The sequence below is a fragment of the Haliotis rufescens genome, unplaced genomic scaffold, assembly GCF_023055435.1.
Source record: "Haliotis rufescens isolate VD_foot unplaced genomic scaffold, xgHalRufe1.0.p SCAF_4, whole genome shotgun sequence".
Taxonomy (NCBI): domain Eukaryota; kingdom Metazoa; phylum Mollusca; class Gastropoda; order Lepetellida; family Haliotidae; genus Haliotis; species Haliotis rufescens.
The window spans coordinates 5909753-5930230 of record NW_025964112.1 but is presented as its reverse complement, the minus strand read 5'-3'; the positions used below and the strand labels follow the sequence as shown (position 1 = coordinate 5930230).

At 40.1% G+C, this 20478-nt stretch overlaps 1 protein-coding gene across 1 annotated transcript in view; it reads left to right on the top strand.

Annotated features, from left to right (window-relative positions):
* LOC124143059 overlaps window positions 1-20478 on the top strand; it is a 30091-nt gene that overhangs the window by 7844 nt on the left and 1769 nt on the right. The window contains exons 6-19 of the mRNA XM_046511855.2: window positions 161-287; window positions 4281-4476; window positions 4929-5004; window positions 5244-5376; window positions 6793-6988; window positions 9637-9724; window positions 10916-11054; window positions 12612-12813; window positions 13785-13860; window positions 14252-14390; window positions 15019-15214; window positions 18001-18076; window positions 18808-18946; window positions 19565-19754. Coding sequence (XP_046367811.2) covers window positions 161-287; window positions 4281-4476; window positions 4929-5004; window positions 5244-5376; window positions 6793-6988; window positions 9637-9724; window positions 10916-11054; window positions 12612-12813; window positions 13785-13860; window positions 14252-14390; window positions 15019-15214; window positions 18001-18076; window positions 18808-18946; window positions 19565-19754 — 1973 coding nt within the window. The remainder of the gene's footprint in view (window positions 1-160; window positions 288-4280; window positions 4477-4928; window positions 5005-5243; window positions 5377-6792; window positions 6989-9636; window positions 9725-10915; window positions 11055-12611; window positions 12814-13784; window positions 13861-14251; window positions 14391-15018; window positions 15215-18000; window positions 18077-18807; window positions 18947-19564; window positions 19755-20478) is intronic.

Here is a 20478-nt window from a genome sequence, read left to right as displayed (position 1 = left end):
TCTGAACCAGACAGAGGTACATGTAGGTTGCCGTGATATCGATGTAATTACTGTTGTTTCAGGTGTAAAACAAAATTCACTCGCCCACTCTTTATATTAGAAGACTTGTTTGACTTCTTCTCCTTTCAATATGAACAGAGATATTAAACTGGCATTTCAGGGAGAGGAATAATTGCCGACAAGGACTTCAAGGAAGGAGAGTTCATCACATTCTATGATGGGAAACCGATTTCAGAAGACATTCCACATGGCGGCCCGTATCCCTTCAAACATACACCCAATGAGTGGTCAGTTGTAACTGTAATGAGGTTGTAGCAGTATCACTCGGGGTACATGTGGTTTTATGCGTCCCACGTTAGTTTTTATACCATTCGTCCCCGCAACGCATAAGACCACATATACCACAAGTGATACTGCAACAAGAATTTATCGTGTTATATGGCAGTGTAAGTTATTGTTAAACAATGACTGCAACTATATTACATTGTTTCTGTTGAGATTCAGTCGAAGTGCATTGCAATGTATTTGGACAAATGATTATTTGTCAGGAATGTAGTACTAATTAATGTAAGCAGTGGTGAGGAAGTTATTATATTTAGATGACTGATTTATCTGCAAACTTCCGGAATGGCATGGGTGTATGTCAAGCATTATAGAAACATGTGACATATTCTGTGATGTTCAAGTGACACTGGACTGGTCTAGCAATGTGTGGAAAGTGCTAGTTCTAAGAGTGTTAGACTATATAAGTGGAGCGGAAGCTTCTCTATCTGATCTCACATTACATCAAGACCAGCTGTGGCGTGAAGATCACATTTCACCCTGGATTTCTAGCCTAGGCCTATCTCAGAAGCTTGACCGTTGTTGCAGCGAGGTGAATATTATTCTCGTCATTATCATTTCCACTGCTCTCACATTTTATACTGCCATTGAATATAGTACCACCACTCCATTGTGTAGTGCCATTGTAATTGCCGGCAGTAATTTGTATTGATTGTAAACCTAGTTACTATTGTAATACAACTATTGATTGTAAGGCATTTGTTGTTTGTTTGTTGGCTTTACACTAATTATTTTATGTACAGAGTTCTGGGTTAGCATATTGTTTCTATTTTGGGAAACGACAAATAACAATCTGACAATCAATGTTCTATTCTGCCATTGTAAAAGATTTAAATAAATTCAAAATTGATAGAAAACAGCTGATCGATTGAGCTGAGGTTAAATTGTGCTATGTCACGTGCCGTTCTTTGACTGAGGGATATATTATCAGGGATTTATCCACGTGCAGCCTGTCTTCTTCCGGGGTAGAAGGGATTTATTCTCCCGCTCAGCAATCGAGATCACGCGAACCAATCAGATATCATCATCCTGACATGGACATATGATAAAGCATTTTGTCAAGATCCCGTAAACCAATGGTGACATAGTGGAACTGAAGATGGTAAGATAGTGGATCTGTAGATGGTGAGATTGTTGAGCGGTAGATGGTGAGATTGTGGAATTATAGATGGTGATAGAGTGGATCTGTAGATGGTGATATAGTGGAGCTGTAGATGGCGATAGAGTGGAACTGTAGATGGTGAGATTGTGGAGCTGTAGATGGTGAGATAGTGGAACTGTAGATGGTGATAGAGTGGAACTGTAGATGGTGAGATTGTGGAACTGTAGATGGTGAGATAGTGGAACTGTAGATGGTGATATAGTGGAGCTGTAGATGGTGATATAGTGGAGCTGTAGATGGTGATGTAGTGGAACTGTAGATGGTGATATAGTGCAACTGTAGATGGTCATATAGTGGAGCTGTAGATGGTCATATAGTGGAACTGTAGATGGTGATACAGTGGAGCTGTAGATGGTCATATAGTGGAGCTGTAGATGGTCATATAGTGGATCTGTAGATGGTGATAGAGTGGATCTGTAGATGGTGAGATTGTGGATCTGTAGATGGTCATATAGTGGAACTGTAGATGGTTAGACTGTGGAACTGTAGATTGTGATATAGCGGATCTGTAGATGGTGATAGAGTGGAGCTGTTGATGGTGATATAGGGGAACTGTGGTTATAGAAAGCGAAGGAAAACTAAACCGAATCAACATCGGATATGACAAAGTGACTTTAAAGACCACGTTCAAATTGTTTTAGGACTGATTTAAGAATTGTGTAATTGTATAAACAAAAGGTTTATCCAGAAATCTGTACGTGAAAGTAGCAATTCAGAGAGAAACCAACAATTTTAAACAACCAACAAATGGTATATTATCAACAATTGTATTACAATATTTACTAGGTTTACAAATCAATACAGATTACTGCAGAGCAAGTACAATGACAGTACACAAAAGAATAAAAACATATTCATATGAGAAACTGTGTCCATTTTGTCATCCGTCTGCTTCTAATCAATGCCTATCAAACAATACATTAAGATGAGATTGAAGTTGTGGCAGTCAGTGATAATGTATTTACCTAGCAACAAATTAGCAGTGGTCAAGCTTCCACGATAGGCTGAGACTGAAGTCAGGGTGAAAAGTGATCTTCACACAAAAGCTGGTCTCCATGTAATGTCAGATGAAATGTGAGATCAAAATTGAATCTCAAAATAAACAAATTATGTAATACAGTTACAGTCATTGTTTAACAATAAAATACGCTGCCATATAACAATATATTATAACACGCACTGATTTTTATGGGTTGAATGGATTCTTATAACGGCATCTTGACCTGGTCGATGCCTTCGGTAAAATACGTAAGGAATGTGGCATCATTCTGATTGTCATCATGTGCTCAGTGAAATATATGCTGTTAAAAGGACTGGGCGTCTGACTTAATGTGAATACAAGGTATAGAACCATTTCCATAACCATCTGCCGAAAGTAGAGTCCGTTGTACTATTCCGATTATATCATTGGCATGTATTTATGAATCGGACAATAAGAAGTGATACTGGGTGTTCTAGAATAGGTGAGCGTATCCTGCCCCACCGGTGACACACGGCTGTTAAATGAAATAGAATATTAAAGGAATACTGCCTGGGAGAAGTAAACTTTTGAGTGAACAATGCCTGTGGGAAAAAAACTGTTGAGGGGACAATGCAAGCGGGAATTCTACTGTTAACGAGGTAATGTCTGTAGGAATTATACTGATAACGGGTCAGTGTCTGTTGGAATTACACTTTTAACGGGGCAATGTCTGTAGGAATTATACTGTTAACGAGGTAATGTCTGTAGGAATTATACTGATAACGGGTCAGTGTCTGTTGGAATTACACTTTTAACGGGGCAATGTCTGTAGGAATTATACTGTTAACGAGGTAATGTCTGTAGGAATTATACTGACAACGGGTCAGTGTCTGTTGGAATTATACTTTAACGGGGCAATGTCTGTAGGAATTATACTGTTAACGAGGTAATGTCTGTAGGAATTATACTGATAACGGGTCAGTGTCTGTAGGTATTGAACTGTTTACGGTTCAATGTCTGTAGGAACTATACTGTTAACGGGGCAAAGTATACTGGAAATGCACGGCTAAGTAGATACTGCATGTGGGAAATATAATGTCAAAGGTGTTATGTATATGGGAAATATTAATTTGAAAGGACAATACCTGTGGGAAATATATATTGTTTCAGGTATTTAGGAGATATATATTTATAGGGACAATGCCTGTGTCAAATATGCTGTAAATGAACAATGCATGCAGAAAAAAGCATTTAAAAAGGCAATATCTGTATGAAACGTTACTGTAAAAGGGACACTGCCTGTGGATATGATACATGTAAAGGGACAAAAGCTGTGTGAAATATACTGTTAAATAGACAATGTATGTGGGAGGTTTACAGTTATAGGGGCAACGCCTGTTGCAAATACACAATTCCGACTGTAAACATGTAGGAACACACTGAGTAACAGGGTATCAACCTTTCTATCTTAGGCTATTATATTTGTAGTTGTTGGAACCTGGATTTTGTTGTACACAAGTCGGTGGAGGAAAACAATACCATTAAGCTCAACTATTGATTTTCGATCTCTGTAACAGCGGGATAGGTCCATCTTGCTCGATTGAGTTTATTTCGGCAAGATACAGACCAGATTCATCTACGATTGATTTTTTTCTGGCGAAATACGTTATGACAGACATATCATAGCTTGTGACGAGGTAAAACATTTTCCTGTTCTAGAAGTGGATAATTTCCTCTCAACTTTTTTATGAATATTGGTCCGTCGTCCTAACTTCTGAAATAATGGCCGCAGTGACCATGTTTCAATCGTTGTAGGATCGATGCTTCCGAGGTTGATGGATCCTATGGAAGGTTGCTAAACGATGAGTGGAAACATCCAAATGCCAGACCGGAAGTAGCTGACGTTGATAGACAACATTATATAGCTTTCTACGCATCTCGTCCAATACAACGTGGGGAAGAAATAACTTTTTCATACAACAATAATATTGGTTTTCCTTGGCGAAAAAAGGTGCAGTAAAAGTAAATGTTTACCATAGTTGGTGTTCAGAGATACAGCTTCCTATCTATATGCTGAGTGGGCAATTATAAATATTCCGAATCCTTAATTGGTTATATACAATATCTTTGGTTGCTGGCGATCTATAGCCCTTTGTTTATTCTGCTGTTAATTACTATATTCTTTTACATGCTCTAAAACTAGTTTTATATACAATCTGTGATACTCTAGTTATTGTACTGTCCTTCGATGACAGGATTTCATACACTCTGAATTTAATGGTTGTTAATGTATACTTTTGTCTCGTCACGATATGGCTGGAATGTTGCAGATATGACGTAAAAATTTAATTCACTCGCTCACTGATTTATTGGAAAGCATGTATCAATTCATTATGTTTTGTTTCGGCGGAACACACAATTCCACGTTTCAATGCATCCTAATGTATAAGTTTGTTTTTTTAGGATGCAGAAGAAGCTATCCGCGAATTAGATATTTCTCCCGAACATCTACGTGTGGTTGACTTTGGTTTTCCAAAAGGTTTGTGGGATTCAATTTCTTCATATACAGAGAAATCTTCAATGTTCTCAATGGCCCTGACATCTTACTTTGAAAACATTTTGAGGCTAACAAAACAGTATGGTTTAATTTGGGCCATGCCGCTGGTTACAATTAACCCGCCGCCCTGACACATGGAATATTGCATTAAATTGTATATGAAATATTGCATTATAAATATACACTCACTCACTCACCTTTAATCTGTCGTATCTCAACAGGGAGAGGGGTTGTCACTGATGTGGACATTGAGCAAGATGGCTTCATAACCTTTTTCCATGGGAATTGTGTGACGGAAGACCCACGGAACGCTACATATTCACTAAAGATAGACGCAAATGACAAACATATCTGGTAAGGTGGCATGCATATAAAGTTATATTACATAGGCTATATAGTACCTAGTTTAGATCAGGGTTTACCTTGGAAGATCAGAAACGTGTAATTCTTAGCTTCGAGTTTCTCGAGCAATCATAGTCCATACATCTTTGAAATGTCACAATGAACCTTGCTTGTCATGTTTGTCTCATCCCCTGAAAAGTAATATGACGGCAATCTCGGCCGATTGGCATCATGAGCATCGATTTACGCAATTGGGATACTATGACATGCATCAACCAAATAAGCGAGACCGACTCACGGTGGTCACCTCTTACGAGAAGCGTCTCATGGGACAATCATGGGTTGCTGAAGACCAATTCTCACCCAATTCTTGACGGGGACAAGCATGGGTACCTGAAGACCAATTCTAACCCAATTTTTGATGGGGACAAGCATGGGTTACTAAATACCAATTCTAACCTGATTCTTGACGGGGACAAGCATGAGATGCTGAAGACTAATTCTAACCCGATTCTTGACGGGGACAAGTATGGGTTGCTAAAGACCAATTCTAAACTGAACTGAATCTGATTCTTCACCGACATTAAGTTGGCTCGCCGTGATATCACGTAACTATCCATACCTAAATACTAGGTCAAGAGGATTCTGTCCAAACCGGTCCAAAGTTACGGTCCCGAATTTCGATCTAGCTTATCCCAATGCAGTTCCGGACTGAAATTGTGTGACATGGACTAACGTACTATGAACTTGAACCTACCAAATTCAATACATGCAGCATGCTTGAACTGAATTTCCTTTTCGTGGTGGCATCCTCAATTTTTGTAAAGTTTTGTGTGCGTGTGTGTGCCTGCGTGCGTGCGTGCGTGCGAGTGAGTGAGTGAGTGAGTGAGTGAGTGAGTGAGTGAGTGAGTGAGTGAGTGAGTGAGTGAGTGAGTGAGTGAGCGAGCGAGTTGTTGTTGCTACCGGTAGGGCAGGACATGCTTACCCTTTTGGCGAACACCTGTTGTCATCACAGATTTTCAGTGAAGCATCCATATATTTGCTACCGCTAGTTTGCCTTTTACTCAAAATAGCATCTGTTTCGAGGGATAATCCAGACTGGTTATGCTACGGCGGGGACGTAGTGTATTTCTCTGTGATAATCAACATGAACATCGTTACGTGAATTCATGACCCGGAAACATTTGGACTTTCTGACTTCCATTTGAATACAACCCGAGAATATCGGGAAATAAGTCAAACAGTGACAAGGCTAATAATATTGTCTAAAATCAGTACAATCTCAAACTCACGTGGCACAACTCAAATATAACAAATATTCAAGTATTCTTGTTTAAGGTCTATTTGAAATATAAATTGTTAACGTGTATCTGAAACTTATGATTAAAGAGTTGTTAATAATTGTGTATCTCAAACATATGATCAAAGGATCGATGCCACCAAGGAAGACGGTTCCTATGGGCGACTAATAAATGATGACTGGAGGCAGCCTAATGCAAGAACAGAAACAGTTACCATTGATGAAGAAACACATGTCATCTTCTTAGCTAATCGTCCAATAGAACGAGGGGAAGAGATCATGTACAGCTACAACGCTAGCTCTGAACTCCCATGGCGTATCAAGGTAAACGAGCATCACTGTGCTGGGTTGCGAGAGAGGGAGTAAATGTTGTTTAACGCCACAGTCAGAAGTATTCCGACATGACGGCGGATGTAAATAATCGAGTCTTCATAGGAAAACCAGTGATTGATTCCTATTTTTATGTCGCCGATAAGCTAATAGCGTATTGCATCCTAAAAACTATTTTCTGCATAAGGTCCCACTGTAGTCGACATATATTTAAACACGGGAGTCAAAATACTCTTTATTGTTGTTCCTGACATTGATAGGAGGAAAAAATGCACAGAAGTTTTCCCGCTCGTTTCATTAGGCTTGCATTGCAGGTCAGGTAAACCCGGCTACGACGTAGCAAGAACAAAATGATGGCGTTTCAAGCGAATCTTTAATAAACACCGCCGTGATATTGCTGGAATATTGCTAAAAGCTGCATAAAACCATACTCATTCACCCTTTTTGATAAACAAATAAAGGTAATACCTAAAAACAAATATTTTTAAAAGTTATCAAACTTACAATTAAGTTGCCATTTCGGTCTTTTCGTGGTTCACGTAATGTAAGTCAAAGGACATCTCGGCTTTTGTCGCCTCGATTTTTTGTTTTATGGCAAAATATGTGCATGAAAATTCTTTGTCACAGGGCGTAACATAGCACGATACGTCCACGAATTTCATATTGTAAATATAGGTCGCGTGTTTCTGCTTAAAACGTTCAGACTAACCAAAACCGTTCGTTTGAATCTGAATTTATTAATCGCGAGGACGATATCCATTGCCGTAATTTGATTGGCTGCCTAAGGTCACGCCTTGAATTTGAACAATAACAATCCTTATAGCAGATTACGGCAAAAAAGAGCGTCGTTAGAAACCAATCTCTCTCCAATAAAATCGTATGTTACAACTACTCCTGGCGAGGTTGCTGTTTGATGTTTTCAGCTTCCTAACGAAACTAATTAGTTCTAAATGAATTATTTAAATAATGTGATTAAAATAACCTTCATATCTATAAACAGAAGGATCGGACATTTAAAATGGTGTATGAAGTGTAGTAGCAAAGATGTTTGTCAAGCTGATATTTTCCTTGATAAATGTAGGCTTCATCTATAACCAAGGCCCCAGAGTCTCTGGGAATTCGATGTCACAGCAGTAACAGCTTCTGGTTGACTGGTGTTGAAAGAACTCTGTTCTAGATTAAACGGCTTATATTATTGTTATTACCCACGTGGTGAAGATACTAAATCAGTACGTCACACGTGTGTCGTACAAGGTTGACCTTGTTTTATTCGTTTTGATTGGATAACCGTGACCTCTGCCACACCGGGACTTCTTTATTTATTCATTAAAAAAAAAAACAAGATAGTCACACGCATGAAATTCGGTTTGCGTTCTAATTTATATAAGTTATGCATAGAGCCTCTACAGACATTATATGATCGAGCTATATCCATTTTCAATGTACGACTACCGATCAATAGATCTGGGGTCCCAATGAACGTTAGCACCCGACCACTTTCGCAACTTTCAATTTGATTTAACGTAAAAGGATAAGCGTGGTGAAATTGAGCCAGTTTAAACTATCTGGACAGATATCTGGACTTACTTGGGATGATCCGGCTGTGCCGTCAGTGTCCCCTCTGAAAGGTATTTTGTGGCACTGTTTCGGGAGTTTTTTGTTCACGACTGCACGACCAGACCACTCAAAGTGAACATTTCAGATACAAACCATTCGAAAACTCCTTAGAAGTGTGCCTGACTTCTGATTATGTGGCCCAAAATATCTTAAAGGTGAACAATAACATTCCTATCTCTAGAGTAAAGCGCTGTGAGTAGATCACGGTTGTCTTTTCTTATTCCGGTGGTGACCTTGCCCTTCGATCATTCGAAGCTGTCACTGACATGCAAGAGTTTGTTGATTTTCACCTCTTCAGTATAGGGTGGTACAGTTAACATGAACGTCTTTGGCATACACTCCCTCATCCAAAATGGCACGGACATGATATAAACTCAGCTGATAGATCAAGTATACCGAACCATTTTGATTGCACAGGCAGGACCCCGGCAGTGCGAGTGACAGACTGTTGGTCCGATATTCAAAGCTCGGCGCTAATCTGACTTTCCAAATTTTCTTATAGCTGTCCTGCGTACTAACAACACGGCGCTTGAATTACCTACCATAAGTTGAAGAAATTCTTCGAAAAGGATATTGAGCGTCGGTACTATTTTATTTGCAAACACAATTACGATCCTCGTGATATCAATCACTGGATTGTCTGGCCCAGACAGGTCCAGACTCGATTATTGACAACAAACAAACAAACAAATACTTACTGGTACCTTCATTTACAGCATTATTCTTTATAACTATGTGTCTTAATGTACTTTGGCACTGGTATTGCGGATTCTAAACTCGCCTACGGTGTTTAGTCCGGCGATTAAGGGGCGGTCGGGTAGCCTAGTGGTTAAAAGCGTTCGCTCGTCACGCCGAAGACCCGGGTTCGATTCCCGACATGGGTACAATGTGTGAAGCCCCCGCCGTGATATTGCTGGAATATTGCTAAAAGCGGCGTAAAACCATACTCACTCACTCACTAGTCCGGCGATTATGATTTTTGCTGACAGTTCTAGCTGTGGTATATTTTCTAATTTCCCAAACAGACGCCATGGGAGGAAGCTGAAGATGCCATCCGGAGCGCAGATGCGGCGCCCTCCTCTCTCCTGGTCGTTGACTTTGGTCACCCGAAAGGTACAACGCTAATTATCAAATAAATGCATCTCATTTTAGAAGTAAGTGAGTTGGTTTTAACGCTGCATTGACAAGCATAACAGTTATATCACGGCTTGTCAGTTTAACGTGGGAGGAGACCCCGAAGTTATGCAGGTCTAAGACGTTTACCTCTTTGGTGAATTCCACGAGCACAGATATGGTGATGACAAACCCAGAAACATAATCTGGCAAACCGGGATTTGAACCACCGATCCTATGTTTCTGTGTGCCAAAGGGACACAACTCTGCACACCGAATGGCAGCGCCTTAGACAACTTGGCTACCCATGCCCCCGTTATTTTATAAGAAGAACTTACTTAATGATTATTTTAAGTTATGCAATATTCACAAATTATACAGAATATCTTAAGTTCAGTATTGCGTGCTTCAAAAATTATGCAGAAGAAAAACACAGCATTTTGAACAGTTAAAAGATACTGTTATCGATTGACGATATCTTCCAAACGCCTTCATGTCATTGTAGAGTATTAATGTCCATTTTAGAAATTGTAAAATGAATATGAGTGCCCTGATTGGTTGAATTGGATGTCCCAGGAAATATCCACTGCATATGAATACTTTTCTTAATTAGTATCTTGTTTTCAATCCACAACATATCAAGTTTGATTAATGTTTATCAGTAGCAACAACGATGTAGTTGTTAGAGAAGCGTATGATGTCATCCAGAATTCCGGGCATCAAATACACAATACCACTCTCAAATCTGAAAACGCTTTGACATTAACGTTAAGCCTCTTTTGCTAAGAACCTCCTAGGTTTGGCTTCATGTTTTGTCGACATGTATCATACTATGACGATAATGTTGAATAGGATCTGTTGGGACATGAGCATTAGTAAGTGAGTGAGTTGTGTTTGACTCCGCTTTTAACAGTATTCAAGTTATATCGCGGCGTGTCAGCTTAATGTGGGAGGAAAGCCCGAAGTGATGCAGGTCTCAGACGTTTACCACTTCGGTGAAACCCACGGATATGGTGCTGACAAACCTAGAAACATAATCGGGGCGAACCGGGATTCGAACCCACAACCATAGGTTTCTGGCGTGCCCAAGGGACGCAACTCTGCACAGCGAATCGCGACGCCTTAGACGAATGGGTCCCCCGTGCCCCCGGGACATGAGCATTAAGAGCACACATATTTTATATGTTACAGGAAGGGGCGTGGTTGCTGCCAGGGATTTTAAAGAGGGGGATTACCTGACATATTACCATGGCCATCATTCCCTAGAAGAGCCAAGTAATGACGATAAAACCTACCGCTTTCGAATTATCAAAGATGGTAACACCTCTTGGTAAGTTCCAGTACGATTTGTACGACATGTCATTTATAGGCAACGTTCATGGCCCTTACATGGAGAAAACGTGTATAAGTGTCATGGGTAAGAGTGATGAATGATATTCAGAGCATATGTAGAATGGTATATACTCAAACGTTAATAAACTCGATTGACATAGGCTGACGACCAAAAGAAACTTGACCACTTCAAAAGTGGTCAGGAGAGAACACCACTGGTCATATGAAACGGAAGTTTGACAGGTCAGCGTTACATGGATGTCAATCTTCGTACGATTGTCCTACCATTTCTACAACAGATGCCACGTGGTGTCCTATATCAGCGTGACAACCCATGCAGCCCGAATCGTACAGAAATTCTTTGCAGCCAACAACGTCAACGTGTTGCCGTGGCCTGCACGCTCCCCAGACATGTCCCCCATAGAACACCTCTGGGATGTCATGGATCGTCGTGTTCGACAGTGACCACATCCTCCAGCCAACCGACAAGAACTGATCCAGGCCCTCCAAGAAGAATGGCGACGTATCCCACGTGACCTCATCAGACGACTGACCTTTTCTGCGCGCCTGAGAATATGTGCGTGTCTTGTAGCAGGGGGTGGTCACGCTATTATTGTGACGTGTCATTAAACTTCAGCGATTTTAGATGTGTGTGCCCTGTGTCCATTACGTCGAAATCTTGTTTATGCTACCCCACCTCAATTCGAGCAACTGTCATCCCAATATCGGATGATGTATGACTATCATTTTAACTGTTGAATTCGTTGAGATTTTGATCTTTTCGATACAATTTACTTCATGCATCTATCTTTTGTGTTTTTTTAAACTAGAGGGATTTAAAAGTATGGTTAAGTTTCTTTTGGAGTTGGAGTTGAGGTTGAAATAGGTAAAATGCCTTCAGATGACCCAGAATCCCTGAGGTGAGGTGAGGATTGAACGTCGCGTTAAATACTAATTTACTACAATAACATTAACATGTTTTATCCATTAATAACGGGGGCCCGGCAGGTTAACAGCACGTGCTATCTTTCAACGTTCTTTTGTATGATGCGACCGGGGATCGAACCAACATATTTCCGCTCTCCGGACAGACACTCTATTCACTCTAATCTCCAAAAGACAGGGGTTGCGGGCGGCCCGGGTGTATTAGGCGCCGCCATTCAATATACAGGGTTGTGTCCTTTAGCTGTGCCGGGATCTGCTGACCAGTCCGGGATCCTTTTCTAGTCTTGATCCGTCTGCACTCCTGCTGATCCGTGAAGATCCGGGTTAGAATTGGACTTCAGCAACCCATGCTTGTCGTAAGAGGTGCCTTAGGGGATCGGGTTGTCAGTTTCGCTTACTTGATGCGTGTCATCGTATCCCAATTGTGGCTGAATTAGATACGACGTTCTTGTGTTTGTTCAGGTAAACACTTGCATGTGTTTGTGGCGGGTGCTACCGGTAGATCAGGACTCGCTCACTAATTGATAGTGATTCACAAACAGATTTATGGTGTCCGGCTAGAATTTTGTGGCCTATATTTAAACATTTATTGTCGTGCGTTTCTTCGAAGGACCGACGCCTTTATGGAGGATGGCTCATATGGGCGACTAATCAATGACGAATGGAGGGCCGCATTGTCAAATGCTGCTAAAACAATAATAGTTGTGGATGGACAACAACTGGTAGCATTCTTTGCTTCTCGAGCTATACCACGAGGGGAGGAGCTCTTGTACAGTTATAACGACGGGATGGAATTTCCGTGGAGAAAGACGGTATAGTGACACACATTAACTTGGCCAACAGGTATCGGTGTGATGTAGTGTTTAACCCCAAAACGCCCTGGCATACATTTTTAAAGTCATAATAGTTTGTATTATTTCTAAAATATTAATTGTCAGCTTCGGCCGAAGGGACCGTAGATTACACTCACTGATGACGACCAGTTAACATCCCACAGTCTCTAAGGACCATACCATTTAGCCATAGAAGCAGGTTCTTGCTGATATGAAAGCTTTCTATTGGAAAAAATCCAATATTGCCAAGAATTATTTGTGATATAACTGATGATTTGATTAAACTCCTCGATTCGTAAATATTGAATATCCAAAGTGTTCTTTGTCTCAAGGGCGTGAATAAGGTGCACCATCTTTTTACAGTCCTTTTTCATTTTCTTTAAGAAATGGTTTCATCTAAATGTTTTACATAGACGTATGCTTGGAAATGCTTTACATGCTTTGTAAAACAGAATAAGCCACATAAAGACCCTGGAACTGCAGTGTGACAGACTATAGTCGGTACATCAAAGAAGCACATGCTGATCAGAACATGTCGGCACATGAGACGAGCCCATCATGGCACTGAAATAAAGCATCGGCTCACAATCTGCCATTTTCACTCAGACATGGCATGGTGAAATCTCATCAAAACAACCACTTCTCCTTTTCTGCACATCCGGAGATTACTGAGCTTGGCAACGATATGGATATCTGGCTTCAAGAACGCTTGAAACAATCTCCTTTGCAATTGAATATTCGTTATTTCATGCAAAACATGCAATACCAGCCACATTTGCTTGGTTGCTAATTACTTCGAGCTGTTTTGAAAACATTTCCCTGGATCATTCCCCATACTATATATGTAAAGGTTGGGAAGGGAAGAAATCCACGTCCCGTTAACCTTGTCTTTTGAGTATATTTCGCTTAAATATGTTTTAGCCAAAGTATTTGTGTTTATTTATGATCAGGAGGTTGTTGAAGCAGTGCGACGTTCAGACAGTGCCCCGGATTATCTTGCTGTTGTCGACTTTGGTCAGCCTAAAGGTAATCATCTTCTCTTTACGCGGCATTCCGTGCATACCTTCTTAAGCTGCTTCGTTCCAATGATGATCCTTGGTATGTCACTTCATGGGTTTCACAAATGTGGTAAATCCGACATTATGTTACACTCTGTGAATTGACTGAAACACTGTTAGAAGCGGTGTTCAAGACAAGCCATTCACTCATTAATATGTTAATGAATTCTACACTGTATTTATCAACCGTATCATAACGTTTTATATGATATCATGTGTAGTTAATATGTTCTGCGCTCAAATTTGGTTATAGTCCCGTTTAAGGAAATTGCCGCCACATAATACACTTAGTTCTACTCGTAAACTGTAAACTACAGGTTTGGCCTCTAAAGGTGTATCAGATCATCTTTAAATTACAGGTAAAGGAATTGTTGCCGGGAAGAATTTTGAAACTGATGATTTTATTACGTTCTACGCTGGGGAACGCGTGTTCGACGAGTCTGCAGTCGTCAATGCAACGCATCTGCACCACATCCAACAGGATGACGGCGATATTTGGTAAGTTACCTACTTACTTGACCCGTGAAGGTTCTGGGTAGAATAGGTCTTCAGCAACCCATGCTTGCCGTAAGAGGCGAATAGAGGGATCGGTAGGTCAGGCTCGCTGACTTGGTTGATGCATGTCATCGTATCCCAATTGTGTGGATCGATGCTCATGATATTAATCACTGGATTGTCTGGTCCATATAGCTGGAATATTGCGGTAAGCGGTTGCAGTGTCTGATTTGTGTGTGTTTAGGTTTTCATAATATTCAAAAGAATAGGCGTCACTCACTAGCCGAAAATTGTTTCCTGATTGGCTAATGATAGAACGGGTGGAGCTGGTGTTGCTACGCGGCTTCACACAGTAAACACAATGGTCTTTACCTATATGCACCTATACATAACATATTGAAGTTAAATCTTAAATAATCATACCTCTACAAATAATACTATCACAACTACGAAATTTTTTATACGTCTACGACTTTCATAATGGCCGGATTTTTTCTCCCACATTGAGCAGACTCATTTGAAATACTGAAATGCTGCTCTATAATTGTTTAACCAAACTCACAGTGAATATTAGATGATAAACTACCTGTTCTTGTTCCACTGTGGTGCTGATCACGTGTGTATCCCACAGGATCGATGCCTCCAAGGATGACGGGTCCTATGGCAGACTCTTGAATGATGACTGGAGAAAACCCAACGCCAGACCAGAAAGTGTAACCGTTGATGGAGTCCTTCACATTGCATTTTTCGCTAATCGTCCAATTCACCAAGGCGATGAAATCATGTTCAGCTATGGCAGTAGTATGGACTCTCCGTGGCGTAAGAAGGTGAACAGGAGAATATAGTACTTGTGTCATATTTATTTATTGACATCTTTGTATGCACCTTTCTCTTCACCATTGGTTGATTCCAGCTGCTAGGTTTCTTATATATTCAACACTTGTCCCTCCAAGCCATCTTTTCTGGTATGTTTTATTTCATGCTCTCCGTCACAATATCGAAATTGATAGTTATTGAATGCATTACTTTTACGTTAATGAGTTGTGTGACGTCTCATAAAATTGATGAAGTGACGCCCCTGCTCACATCACTCTTGTGAAAGCCCACCAAACGATCATTTTATATTTTCTTCTATCTGAATAATATCTGAACCTCGGGATTGATATTTCATCTATTCTCTCCATCCTCTTCTTGAAGTGCATGACACCCTCCACGTTACATCCATCCATCCAACTTGACGAATCCCTCCCAATCCGGAACTTAATCCTTTCATTCGTCACACACAGAGAATATCATATAGTATATCGTCAATTCATATATTCATCCACCTTGTTACGTCACTTAATCAGTATATCATCCATTCACCCACCTTGATTCGCCACTCAATATATCTTTCATCCAGTCATTCATCCATTCATCCACCTTGATACGCCACTCAATATATCTTTCATCCAGTCATTCATCCATTCATCCACCTTGATACGCCACTCAATATATCTTCCATCCACGCATTCATCCATTCATCCACCTTGATTCGACACTCAATATATCTTTCATCCAGTCATTCATCCATTCACCCACCTTGATTCGCCACTCAATATATCTTTGATCCAGTCATTCATCCATTCACCCACCTTGATTCGCCGCTCAATATATCTTTGATCCAGTCATTCATTCATTCATCCACCTTGATTCGCCACTCAATATATCTTTCATCCAGTCATTCATCCATTCATCCACCTTGATACGCCACTCAATATATCTTTCATCAAGCCATTCATCCATTCACCCACCTTGATACGCCACTCAGTATATCTTTCATCCAGTCATTCATCCATTCACCCACCTTGATTCGCCACTCAATATATCTTTCATCCAGTCATTCATCCATTCATCCACCTTGATACGCCACTCAATATATCTTTCATTCAGTCATTCATCCATTCACCCACCTTGATTTGCCACTCAATATATCTTTGATCCAGTCATTCATTCATTCATCCACCTTGATTCGCCACTCAATATATCTTTCATCCAGTCATTCATCCATTCATCCACCTTGATACGCCACTCAATATATCTTTCATCCAGCCATTCATCCATTCACCCACCTTGATTCGCCACTCAATATATCTTTCATCCAGTCATTCATCCATTCACCCACCTTGATTCGCCACTTAATATATCTTTCATCCAGTCATTCATCCATCCATCCACTTGTACCGAAACTGTGTAACCCCTAACATTTGAAAAAAACAATTATGTCATCTACCTTTTAATCCAATAAACTGTCTTCACTCAAAATTTTGTCAATCTTGCCCTATTAGGATTTCTTGTCTTTACTGTTGAAAATAAATAACATGCATACTGCATACTCGACTTGCGTTTCTTTCGCGTGTGAGTATATCTTTCATCCAGTCATTCATCAATTCATCCACCTTGATACGCCACCCAGTATATCTTTCATCCAGTCATTCATACATTCATCCACCTTGATACGCCACTCAATATAACTTTCATCCAGTCATTCATCCATTCATCCACCTTGATACGCCACTCAGTATATCTTTCATCCAGTCATTCATCCATTCACCCACCTTGATACGCCACTCAATATATCTTTCATCCAGTCATTCATTCATTCATCCACCTTGATTCGCCACTCAATATATCTTTCATCCAGTCATTCATCCATTCATCCACCTTGATACGCCACTCAATATATCTTTCATCCAGCCATTCATCCATTCACCCACCTTGATTCGCCACTCAATATATCTTTCATCCAGTCATTCATCCATTCACCCACCTTGATTCGCCACTTAATATATCTTTCATCCAGTCATTCATCCATCCATCCACTTGTACCGAAACTGTGTAACCCCTAACATTTGAAAAAAACAATTATGTCATCTACCTTTTAATCCAATAAACTGTCTTCACTCAAAATTTTGTCAATCTTGCCCTATTAGGATTTCTTGTCTTTACTGTTGAAAATAAATAACATGCATACTGCATACTCGACTTGCGTTTCTTTCGCGTGTGAGTATATCTTTCATCCAGTCATTCATCAATTCATCCACCTTGATACGCCACCCAGTATATCTTTCATCCAGTCATTCATACATTCATCCACCTTGATACGCCACTCAATATAACTTTCATCCAGTCATTCATCCATTCATCCACCTTGATACGCCACTCAGTATATCTTTCATCCAGTCATTCATCCATTCATCCACCTTGATACGCCACTCAGTATATCTTTCATCCAGTCATTCATCAATTCATCCACCTTGATACGCCACTCAATATAACTTTCATCCAGTCATTCATACATACATCCACCTTGATACGCCACTCAATATATCTTTCATCCAGTCATTCATCCATTCACCCACCTTGATACGCCACTCAATATATCTTTCATCCAGTCATTCATCCATTCATCCACCTTGATACGCCACTCAGTATATCTTTCATCCAGTCATTCATCCATTCATCCACCTTGATACGCCACTCGCTTTCTTTCACCCGTCCGTTCATGTATTCATCCATATTGATACTTCACTCACCCAGTACTTCAACAATCATTTCTGTCTGTTTAATTCAGGAGGCAGAGGTTGCTATCCGAAGTAAAGACATCGCACCATCGTATCTCATTATTGTGGACTTCGGCCAAGTCAAAGGTCAGCTGTTTACAAATTAATTTAATTATTGTTCATGGTTAATTGCATAATAGTAATACTCATAAACACCTGTGTATAGGACTATGCTTTAGTATGCTTTAAGCTACGAATAGTATACTTACGTTTTGAGAGATAACTACAAGTGGGTAAGAGAAAAACATTATGTGACAATCCTGTTCGAAGTAAACATTATGTTGATATAATTTTGTCTCGGATGAGAATGATATGGAAATAATCAAGATGGGAATAATGTTCAGAAACATGTAACTCCTTTCAAGACAAAAATAATAAGACAACCTTGTGCAAGATTAGAATGATGTTTGTATTGAGATGAAAATTATGTTGAGATACTCGCGGCATTGCTTAAAATCTAAGTAATGTCGAGACACTCGCAGCATTGCTGAAAAATCTAAGTTATGTCGTAATACTCGCGGCTTTGCTCAAAATCTAAGTAATGTCGAGACACTCGCAGCATTGCTCAAAATCTAAGTAATGTCGAGACACTCGCAGCATTGCTCAAACTATATGTTATGTCGAGATACACGCGGCATTGCTCAAAATCTAAGTAATGTCGAGATAATCGTTTCGTCGCGAGGTATCGGAGTAAGAGATATTTTAATGAGGTGCAGAGGCCCCATTAGGAAAACTGTTTATTCAGAACATGCCGAGGGGGGAAGATCATTTGCCTCTGTGGAGGATTTACATCAAATCATTTTGATTTTGTCTTTTAGGCAGAGGTGTAGTAGCTGCGAAGGACTTTGCATCTGGTGACTTCATTGCGTATCTGATTGGTCAGCGTCTGTCCGAACTAGCCCCGGACACGGACAAATCCTTTCTGATTGAAATTGAAACGGGCGGTAGATTTGTATTGTATGTTCATCAGTTAGAACCCGAACATCTCTTAAAGTTAACTAACATTATTATGTTCAGGACACGATAACCATTTTACTGTGGTATTTAGTTTCATTTACCTTTTTGCATAAGTTTTGAAGCGATTTTGTTCAAGAAATACAAACTTGATTTTTAATATGTATCTATCTCTTCACTTATCTCTGTTGTTGAACTTCTTTGAAGATGTATCACGTTGTGATACTCTAGTGTTGAAAGTACGTCTTGTAATTAATACTGGGATCAATATGAAGAAGCAAATTCCTGAGCCCATCAGGACCGGAGGTTGTCATCTTGGTCTTCCCAAAATAGATTAATCTGGAACAATTCTTCAGATCCATCTAAATTTGCTCTTGGCATTAATTGAAGTTATGTTTTTTTAATTTAATAGTATTAAGCAATGTATTCACTATGATGTTTATAATAGTCCGCTTGTAAGCGAATAACTCGTTACATGACGTATGCTGCAAGCGTTCAATTATTAATTTATTACACAGGTCAGTGGATCAGTATGCACTCGATGTTTCGTTCTCAGCTCCCTGGGGAATGTGTCATCATGTTTTGAAAGGTACCACAACCCATGTCTTGTTATGTTCCCAGGGTGGATTTTTCTTGTGACAAAGTCTCCTCCGGACGGCTGATTAATGATGACTGGGTGAATCCGAATGCTGACATGTATGCGATACACGTTGATGGGGAGATGTATATCACTTTTTTTGCCATCCGCGATATACAACGAGGCGACGAGATCACATACGACTACCGAAGCGACAACTATTGGCGAAAACAGGTATCCAATAGCACACGTTCATATCAAATTGAAACCTGGAGATGATGATGGCGGTTGACGGAGAATGTCAGTAATTGATGATTCATGTCAAGTTGAAAATGTTCCTTGACAACTTTTATCTAAAGATGAGTGAGTGAGTGAGTGAGTGAGTGAGTGCATAGCATTTAGCATTATGCAAGCCATATGAAGACGGGCGAAACCCAAACTGGAATATGACATTGTATTAATAAGGTGCATGAGACACGGGTCCCCGCTGCCTACCCTTCACCATTGACATACTATTAGGTTTTTTTAATAACAGTAGCCGATTGACCTCGAAGGCGGATGAGAAATATTGGCGAATAGATCAGTGGTACCCCTCACAAACACATGCGAAGGCAAGTCAATTGGTCACTTTACACTTGTTGAATGTTGTAACCTTCATCCAACAAGTTTTCAGCAAGAGTCGTATGAAGTCGTCGGTCTTGTCATCCAGTCTTGTGGGTAGTTGTTTTGTCACACTGAATCTTAATGCATAGTTATATGAGTAAATATGAAACGGATTATATTATCACTGGTTCCCTTTATGTCTATTTCAGGTGGGTAAACAAATGGAAGGGGAACTGGCTAATTATATGTCATTTAAGAATAGGTCTAAGATTTGTTTGTTTGTTGCTTAACGCCACACTCAGCAGTGTTCCAGCTAGATGACGGTTCTTGCGACAAGCATACGTTGCCAAAGAAA